Source organism: Cricetulus griseus, chromosome 4, assembly GCF_003668045.3.
Source record: "Cricetulus griseus strain 17A/GY chromosome 4, alternate assembly CriGri-PICRH-1.0, whole genome shotgun sequence".
NCBI lineage: Eukaryota > Metazoa > Chordata > Mammalia > Rodentia > Cricetidae > Cricetulus > Cricetulus griseus.
In genome coordinates, this window is record NC_048597.1 from 135113760 (window position 1) to 135124422 (window position 10663).

The window sequence follows — 10663 nt, forward strand, 5'->3', positions numbered from 1 at the left end:
GAGAGAGAGAGAGAGAGAGAGAGAGAGAAAAGTGAGCTCCCATTTTGTGTTCCTTGAACTGAAGAGAAGCATGTCATTTCAGGGATTGGTATCATTTGAGGACATAGCTGTGGTCTTCACCTGGGAGGAGTGGCAGGAGCTGGATGCTGCCCAGAGGACCCTCTACAGGGATGTGATGCTGGAGAATTACAGCAACCTGGTGTTCCTGGGTAAGTATAACACACCTGCCCCCATCAGTCTCATCAAATACTTTTTCCTTGGTTAGCAAGTATAGAAATCATCACTTTAAAGATTTATTTCATTTGTAGCTATGTATATGTGTCTGTGAAAGTGAGTACCACATGTGTGTGGGTACCGGTGGACACCAGAGGGTATTGGATCTCCCAGAGCTGGAGTTGAACAGTTGTGAGCTGCCAAGTTTGAATACTGAGAACTGAACTTGGGTCTCCCAAGAGCAATATTTGCTCTTATCCCAGAGCCATCTTTCCAGCCTGATAAACTTTCCCAAGATCACTGTTTTGGGTTATCTGTCTTATAGTTTAATGCCACAAAAGGGTGGTTCTCTAGCTAATGAAGAATGAGAAATGAGAGTATAGATCTCTCTGACTAGAGTTTCTTATTTACTTTACGAACAGCAGTTCCAAAAGTGGTGCTGTGGTTCTCATTAGTACACTGTCACGATACTCTTATTATTTCCAACTTACAGAGCTCTGCACAGTCAAACCTAAGTTGATCTTCAATTTGGAACATGGATGCGGGCCATGGAGCCTAGCAGAAGCTTCAGTGTGGAGTCCCCCAAGTGAGTAACTGTGTACTAGGAGGTAGCAGGCAGGGGCTCATCAGACACTGGTCATGTTGAGCTGTTGGTTTTTTGTTTGTTTGTTTGTTTTTGATCACATTTTATCTAAACTCAGTCCTGAAATAACTGGTGACATTGCTGAAACCTTTCTTCTTCTTCCTCCTTCTCCTCTTCCTCCTCCTCCTCCTCCTCCATCAGCTTAAGAAGTGGTGTCACTTCTTCCTGATTTTGTTGCTGAAAATTTGCCAAAAAAAAAAAAAACTCTGAGATCTGCCAAAAAAAAAAAAAAAAAATCCCTGTATAGATCTTCTTAGCATTCTCCTCTGATTAAATGCTTGACCCAATTTCTTCATCCTGCTGTCTTACTTGTTCTATATAATAGCTTTGTTATTGGACCTTCGTGACTTTGTTTTTCAAAAACCTGCTCTTTATTTTTTAATTTATGGGTAGGTAGTCATTTTTGTAATTGTCACATTATTAATACTGGTCATATGATACATCTTTTCTAAAAGAGCTTCAGTCAGATAGAACACAGTGAATTGAAGGTATGAAGTGAATGATGAGCTAATCACCAGGAAGGATGTTTATCAGGAAACATATAGGAGTTTTTATGTTAGCAAAGGCACACAGTGAGTTTGCTGTTTATGGATATTTTCATTTAATTTCCCTTTCACTTTGAGGTGGCTATTTTCTAACTTTTGCATGTAATTAGTAGTTGGATATAAATTAATGATTTGATAGTGATCATGTTTAGAATATAGATGGCATTTGGAAATCAGTAGCCTAGAAACATTTTAATATACTTAGCGTACTATATTATCTCCTGCTCTCATTCTCCTTTTAACATTCATTAGGTTTCATTTTCACTGTTCTCCATTTTTGTGTATTCTTTGTGGTTACTGGTGTTGTATGAATTAGCTTTACTTTTCATTTCTATATTCTTGAGTGGTACCAGGTTAAGGCTATAGGTGAAGAATAAAGACAAGGAAGTCTCCCTTGCATAAAATGGAAAGATTGATGCATCCTCATTGTTGTACAATTCACAGTACAGAAACATCAATCATGGCAAAATACAAAAAAAATCTTCCAACAATGGTGTTGAGCCTGTAATAACTGATTCCAAAGATAGGGAGGTGGCAAAGACGCCATGCCCAAAATTCATATGCTACATTTAATAGTGATCTGACCCTGAAAGAATTTTCCAGTAAATAGACAATCTTTCCAAAGAATTTCAAAATCTTCAGTAAGAAACTGAGAGAGATTGGGGAAGAAAATACAGCCTGAGATCTTGGAAAGGATGCTCAACCATAAGTAGAATATTCACTGGAAAGCATCATAGAGTGTATAGTATATAGTGTGGCAGAAAAAAATAAAACAAAGCAGAACAGGGATTGTAGATAAGGTTGAGGATTACTCCAGTGAAACTGAGGGAGAACACAGAGCAATCATTGGCTACTGCAACACTCCACACCCTCTGGCTGTGACTAAGAGCCCTAACCTGGCCCAGTGAGGTGGTTCACTGAGGAAAGACACTGCAAGGCCTGACCTTGAGTTCTTTTGTTTTGTTTTGTTTTGTTTTGTTTTGTTTTGTTTTGTTTTTCAAGACAGGGTTACTCTGTGTAGTTTTGGAGCCTGTCCTGGCACTCGCTCTGGAGACCAGGCTGGCCTCGAACTCAGAGCCGCCTGCCTCTGCCTCCCGAGTGCTGGGATTAAAGGTGTGCACCACCAATGCCTGACCTTGAGTTTTATCATTGGGTCCCACACAGTGGAAGAAGGACACACGTCCATTACAGATTTCAAACACTGGAGCAATTGCTGTTGCCCTTTCTCAGTACTCCTGGCCTTTAAAATATGTTGAAGTAACCATACAAACAGCTGTTTATTGTTTTCCTGGCCCATAATTATCTTTACACTTATACTTAGCTACTTTTATATTTACACTAAGCACTGCTCTGTTTATGCTCTGCCTTTATTATGTTACACCGTACATTTATCGTGCACTGCTGTAGTTTTTATTTACACCGTGCACTGCCTACCACACTCTGCTTTTCACTCCCAAGTTACTTCACTGCACTTCTCCTGTGGTGGTCCTTCAGGGAACTCTCTGTACTCAGGCCCCATGGCTGGGTGCCATCTGTTGCAGCCTGCTCCAACAAGTCAGCTGAGTATGAGGACTGAGAAAAGGCAGATAAAGAGACAGAAACACAGGATAGATTCGGGAGGACTGCCCGCTCCATGCCTTTCAGCACAACAGATAGCCCCAAGTTTAATTTAGACCCTGCTTATATACAGACTAGAGGCAAAGCAGAACAAAGAGCAGCATAGTCAGTTAACCAGCTCCCTGCACTGTCCTTGAATCGAGGAGCAGCCAGGTTTACTATCAAAAATGTGGGTCCTACTAGCACTGCATTGTCTGTGCCTACAGCTGGCATCAAAAGCTTGTTAGTTAGATAACATGGTCTTTTCCATGGGCTTCATCAGAACTTTCTCACGGCTCTCAAGGAGACTGGAGCAAGTAGGCTTGAACTCTAATGTCTTATAAGTCAGAATAGACTCCAGATGGAAATTGAGTCACTTGTAGGCTCCCACACAGCATGGCACACACACAACACACACAAAAACAAAAGAATGAATACAGTAAAATGAAAATAACAAACAGAAATTCAACCTGTGACTCTGGTATACTGTAGAGATGAAAGAAGGACTAGAGGCATAGAAATCTAGGCAGACTAACCAATATCTAGGTGTTAGCAATTAAAACCACGACTTGATACAAAAAAAAATGACATGATCCAAAAAGACCTTTTTAAGGGTCATTAAAATTAAATTGCCAAAAGTACAAAAGAAAGAATCCTAAAACTGGCAAAAGAGGAATGCACTTAGTTACTTTAGAAGACAAACATATTAGCATAATATATGTCTTAGCAAAGACTGTAATGACCAGAAAGCATGGGCTCATGTATTTGAAAGACAAAACTCTGAGGCAAGATTTCTCTGACAAACAAGGTTATCCTTTAATATTAAAAGAATTGATTGCCTTCTACAATAAGCATGAATTAATTCTATATTTCAACAGTAAAACAAAGCAAAGGAGACCTGAGTTAGAACCCTGGTATCTGTTAGTGTAGTTTGTTATATTCATTATAGAACAAAATATGTACAAATACGTACTCAGTAAGTGTCTTAGTTGGGCTTTCTCTTGCTATGATAAAATACCATGACCAAAAGCAACTTAGGGAGGAAAAAAATTATTTCAGCTTATAGTTCCACAGCACAGTCCATCACTCCAGCAGTGAATGAAGCAGAGACCATGGAGGAGGATGCTTACTGGCTTTCTCAGTCTCCCTTCTTATGGGGCCTAGGACCACCAGCCCAGTGGTGGCACTGACCACTCCCCTTTCCACATCAATCAAGAAAATGTCCCATAGGCTTGCACATAGGCAAGTCTTATCTGGGCATTTTCTTAATTGAAGTCCCCTCTTTCAGAATGACTCTAGCTGTGACAAGTTGACATAAAACTAACCATTACAATAAGCATATCAAGGCATGACTTTACTTTTATGTTTGAATTCTATAAAAATATGTATTGTTGTTGAATTGTGGCATTTTTAATATTATAGATGTTCATAAAGTGAGTGACCTGATTGACACCAGCAAGGAAAATCCTGAGATACATTTGGGGCAACTTGAAATAACTAACCAAAAGACACCAGATGAAGACACGACGAGAGTAAGTAAAACATTTAATGTAAGGTCAAACCATATTGCAAGTATGAACTAATTAGCATGCACACATAAGAAGAATGAATATAGAACATTTCCAGTTAACCCTGGAAGAATGTACTACTTTTCCATCTTGATTAGATGCAGGCTGCAGAGGAACCAGATAATTTTCATCTAACTAAGTAAGGCTACCAGACTCCTCAGCATCTTAAGTCCACTTAACAGCAAAATTCATGGTGTTATATTCAGTATTTTCAAAGAGGGGTAGCCTTTGAAACAAAGGCAATATTATTGATACATAAGGAATTTCCTATCAAAGGGACTTCTAGTAAATTCTGTAAATACTTGTCTACAGTGTGGCTTATGTGGACGCAAAGTCTTAAATGTCATATATGTGGATAATGTTTGCAAGGAAACTAGATCATTAAATGGGAAAGTGCACACAGAAGTATTTAGAGATTATGAAATCATACTTTGGAATATTAGGCAGCTCATTCTAGGAAAAAGTGCTTGAGCACTAATAAATCTAAAAAACTCTTGTTTCAAGGCAAAACTAAAGACTCAACAGGAAGTCTACAAAGGGACAAAATCCCATCATCGTGGAGCATGTCACCAAAAGTTACAGAAAAGCAAGAGTCAGACATTGCATAGAGATGAGAAACTCTATGACTGTAAGGACTGTGGGAAAACTTTCTGTACTAACTCAACCCTCATTAAGCATCGCAGACGAACTCATAACATAGAGAAGCGCTTTGAATGTACCGAATGTGGTAAATCATACCATTGGAAGTCAGACCTCACTTCACACCAGAAAACTCACTGGCAAGAGAGAACCTACATATGTAAAGGGTGTGGGAAAGCCTTCTTCCGTAAGTCTCATCTCAATGCTCATGAAAGAACCCATACAGGTGAGAAACCTCATAAATGTACAGAGTGCAACAAAGCTTTCCATTACAAGTCAGACCTTACACGACATAAAAAAATTCATTTGGGTGAAAAGCCTTATAAATGTGAAGAATGCAATAAAGGTTTTTCCCGCAAGTCAAAGCTCGATATACATCAGAAAACCCACACTGGTGAGAAGCCTTATGAATGTACAGATTGCGGGAAAACCTTTTTCCATAAGTCACAACTCACTGCACATAGGATAGTTCATTCATCTGAGAATTTTTATGAATGTAAAGAATGTAATAAATCTTTCCACTGGAAGTGTCAACTCACAGCACATCAGAAAAGACATACAGGAAGAAGCTTCATGAATGAAGAATGCAGGAAAATCCTCCATGAGTCAGAAGTCACTGGACTTTGGAGAAATCAGGCAGCTGAGGAGCCCTACGAATATGAGGAATTCAAGGAAGAGTTCTACATAGAACCAGACCTTACTGTATTATATCAGGGAAATTCATAATCAAGAAGCTTACAGAATGTAAAGAATATAGGAGAGTTTTCCAGTGCAAATCTGACCTCATTCAACCCTAAAAACCCACACAAATGAGAAGCCACTGTGAAGAATGATGCTCAAGGCTAGCCTTAGCAACAGAGCACCATATGAAGAAAAGCTGGAGCACTGTGTTGACAGAACTCCTTGTGTGGCTTATCTGCCACCAAAGGCTCCACAAAGATGGTATGAGAGAGCTCAGTGGTTAATAGTTCTTGCTTTATTTTGTTCTTTGGTTTCACAAGACAGGATTTCTCTGTATATCCCTGGCTGTCCTTGAACTCACTCTGTAGGCTGGCCCCACCTGCCTCTGCTGGGACTAAAGGTGTGCACCACCACCAGCTGGATAGAGCTCTTGCTTTATAATTGCGGTGACCCTCGCACCTATTTGGCAAGTCATCCCTGCAAATACCTGTTACTCAGTTCTGACAATGGTGGAGATGGAGGGAGGGGGGGAATCACTTGAACTTGCTGATTTCTAGCCTAGCTGAGACATGAGTCCCGGATTCAGGAAGAGGCCCTTTATGGGAGGAATAGATGCAGAGTGATGGAAGTGGACACTCAATCCCCACTATTGGTTTCTGTGAGTTTAGGTGCACATCTAAATACATGTGTAAACAAAAATAAATGTTGAAAGAAAGGAGGACGGTGAAATGGCTCATTATAGAACTGTGTTTATCACCAAGTCCAATGACCTAAGTTTGATCCCTAGAGCCTGCACAGTAGGACAGAAGCAGCTGCAAGTTGTCCCACAGCATACACAAATGAATTAAAAAACAAAAGCTACACGGGAGCTAAAAATCAAAGTACAGGTAGGGAAGTTGCTTGTTCATCAGAATCATGCTAAAAAACCAAAACAATCAATCATCAGCATTTCAAATAATCCAGCTGGAAATGGCTCAATGGTGGTGTCACCGAGCATGTGTGTTACCTGTTCTTGTATATTAAAGAGTTTTTCTAGGTTATTTGCACTATCAGTGTTTATGTTTTCAATCCGTTGTTTGGAAAAAAAAAAAAAAACATGAACCATGTGAAAAATTGCAATAAATTGATGATGCTTTATTGCACTCTTTCTGTAAAATCAATCTTCATGAATTTCTTCCCTTTTTTTTTCATCTGTATGTAGACAACAAAAAACCTTTCAGTTCGAATCTTAATTTGGTTTTTGTCAGCCAGTTCTACACAGAGTTATTTGGGGATTTATCTTGACTTTTATACTTCATCACTATTCACACTTGTTCTAAGAGCTTTACGCCCTGACAATCTTAGGACAAATGTGCTTGGTGATGAACTGTTCAGATGTCCAAACATCACACTGCCTGAGGACATGCATGGAATAGTGAAATTTCTATTTGTAAGGCATAGCTATCAAAGTACTGAATGTTTTACTGCTCGTACATTTGGGGAACAAGGCTTGTGGAGTAACCAACTGCTGGTTGTATTAAAGCCCCACTCCATGAAATGGAGCTCATACCTGACACTGTTCAGGCGGCTAAGAACCTGAGACTAGATAGGTCATGGCCCTGGGGAAAAACCAGGTATACTATCATCCTCAAAAGGAAGCAAACAAAAATAGATTCTGAAGGACATTTTGTATACCCATAAATCAGTGTCTTGCTCAGCCATTATCAGAGAAGCTTCCTGGGAATGCACAGAAAGTGAGAGACCTTGGAACACTCAGTCTTAAGTGTGCCTTAATCAAACCCCTTCTCAGGACTCCCCCCCCCCCCCCCCCCCCCCCCAAAAAAATAATACAAACAAATAACAAACTCATGTTTTTTATGCTTGGCCTATAAGGAATGGCATTATTAAGAGGTATGGCCTTGTTGCAGTACATATGGCATTGTTGGAGGGAGGTGGGCTTTGAGGTCTCATATACACTTAAACCCCGTCCAGTGTCTCAGTTCACTTCTGCGACTGAGGATCAAGATTTAGAACCCTCAGCTCCTTCTCTAGCACCATGTCTGCCTGCACGATGCCATGTCCCACCATGATAATGGACTAAGCCTCTGAACTGTAAGGTAGCCCCAATTAAATGTTTCCTTTATAAGATTTGATGTGGTCATGGTGTTTCTTCACTGCAATAGAAACCCTAAATGAGACAGTGTCTTCAAGACAGAGGAGGGCCGCAGCACATACAAACTCACAGATTCTCTGGAGGTGTGTATAGTGTCTGCACAGTTCCAAACCAGACAGGTTCCTAGTGCTGAGAGGGACAGATGGACTTGAGTGCCTGTCTCTAACCAAGAAAATATCTGCAACAGAGAAGTGCTTGCAAAGAAAAAGAATCCGTTTTCTCAAGCGAAGTCTCACTGGGTAAGCAAAAGTGTGGGCCCCATGCCCAGTAGTAGATGCCCACCACAAAAATTGCTCAATGGTGATTTTGTTATCTAGCAAAAGAAACAAATACACTGTGGTGGTCTGAACAGGAATGGCCCCCATAGACTCACGTGTTTGAATGCTTGGCCCATTGGGAGTGGCACTATTAGGAAGCCTTATTGGAGTGGGTGTGGCTTTGCTGGAGGAAGTATGTCACTGTTGGGTGGGCTTTAAGGTCTCAGAAGCTCAAGTCAGCTCTTTGCCTGCTGCCTGAGGATCAAGATGTAGAACTCTCAGCTCCTTCTCTAGCACCCTGTCAGCCTGCATGCTGCCATGTTTTCCAGCCTGACAATAATGGACTAAACCTCTGAACTGTAAGCCAGCCCCAGTTAAGTGTTTTCCATTATAAGTGTTTCCATGGTCACAGTGTGTTTTCCCAGCAATAGAAACAACACTTAGCAGGCATATGTCAGAGGGAATTTATTCTCTCTGTATGAGATAAAAGCAGCTCACTGTACACAAATATCTAGTGTGTCCTTGGGGGATCTGGCATCATCAAGGGATGGCACAGACATTCAAACACTTTAGGAGAGCGGAAATGGCATGTGATACCTATTGTGTTCTTGAACATTGTGGTATTCATGACTTAAGGAAGAAAGACTCTCAGATGTTAGGGATGTAGATCGCCCCCGACAGTTTAGAAGCAATGTGTTCTTCTAAAGTTCATAGTAAATTCATGGAAATCCAAACATTACTATACTTTACAATCTTATTCCTAGTTTTTTATTTTTAAATTAAATCACTTATTAATAACTTGCCAATTAAAAACATCACACAGTGAGATTAGCCAGACTCAAAATCTATTCTCCTCAATGAAGTCCTTTAGTCAGGATAGCCATTCTGAGGCCATGGAGAGTTAACTTCATTTTTTTGCACTTTTACTATCCATTAACCACAAAAGACAAAACAAAACAAAAATGAAAAGTCTATGACAGAGTTAAGACTAGAAAAACAGTATCCTCTTTCATGACTCCTGTGTCATTTTTCTGAATACACTACAGTGTAGGATCTGCATATGATGGAGAACACAGTTTTTTAATTTTTCTGATATTGAGTGACCTGGCTCAATAGTATATATTATAAGTCCACCCATTTTCTTGCAAATTTTGTGATGTCTGTTGGAGTGTTCTGTGTTGCATGAGACAATCAAAGAAAGAGGTCACTCCAAGAAGAAATTTTAAGGCCTGTGTGGCAGCAGGAAGGTCCAGCCTCTGATGAGCTGAACCCTGAACAGCCATACCAAAGCATTTTTATGGATTGTTACACAAAGTTGTTTTTTGGGTAAAGTATTTCCTCATACCAAGATCCCTATTCTAGTTAATATGTTTCTTTAAAGGTAAGCATCACATCCCCTGCTACTTTAGTCCTTATTGTGTTCATTTTCAGTACACAATAACCCAAGAGCCTCAGGTGTGCCAGAAGCATTCTGTGACCAAGGTCATGCAACAGCTGTAATGCCCCTTCAGAAAAACAATTCTACAGATCATGGAAAACAATCACTGTTTTCCACAATGATTCTTCAAAGTGACATGACTTCTCACTCTAATAATTTATCCTAGATTCCTACAACAGATTTCATCTTTCTTTAGAGCTGAATCATATTCCATTTTATATATGTACCAGATTTTCATTATCCATGTCTCTGTCGATGGACTACTAGGTTGATTCCATTATGTGGCTATATGAATAGAGTGTCAATAATCACAGGGGTGCAAATAACTCTATGGTAGGGTGTGAAATTCTCTGGGTGTATGACCAGGATAGGATAGAAATAGCTGGGCCATATGGTAGTTCTGTCTTTAATTTTTGAGAAATCTCCCAAGTGATTTCCAAAGTAGTTGTATTAATTTGCACCTCTACCATCAGTGAGCAAGGCTTCCTCTCCACATCCTCTCTAACATTTGTTGGTAGATTCAGACTGGGGGGAGGTGGTATCTCAAAGTAGTTTTAATTTGCCCTTCCCTCATGGTTAGAGATATTGAACACTTTTAAAAAATGAATTAGCCATTTGTGTATCAATTCATTTGTTGTTTGACAGTTTTATTTCCTTGGTATTTAATTTCTGCAGTTCTTTGTAAGTTCTGGACATCAGCCCCCTGTCTGAAATATAGCTGGTAAAGATTTCTCCCATTCTGTGGGTATATGTTCTGCTGATAGTTTCCTTTGCTGTGCAGAAGAGGTGTATTTCATGTAGTCCCATCTGTCGATACTTGCTTGGGGCTGGTTCCTGTGCTATTTGTGTTCCACTCAGAAAGAAAGTTCTTGCCTACCCCAGTGTCTTGAATAATATTCCCTGTAGGAAGTTAAGGCCTACCAGGCTGAGA

General features: G+C 40.0%; 1 protein-coding gene across 1 annotated transcript; it reads left to right on the forward strand.

Annotated features, from left to right (window-relative positions):
* Window positions 1–82: 82 nt before the first annotated feature.
* On the forward strand, window positions 83–7045 carry LOC100753112 (zinc finger protein 809; the record flags this gene model as incomplete). Its single annotated transcript, XM_027411666.1, is given in 4 exon segments — window positions 83–209; window positions 707–799; window positions 4420–4529; window positions 5070–7045. Coding segments are annotated over 4 exon segments (1191 nt in total), but the record flags the coding sequence as incomplete, so codon positions are not given.
* Window positions 7046–10663: the final 3618 nt, after the last annotated feature.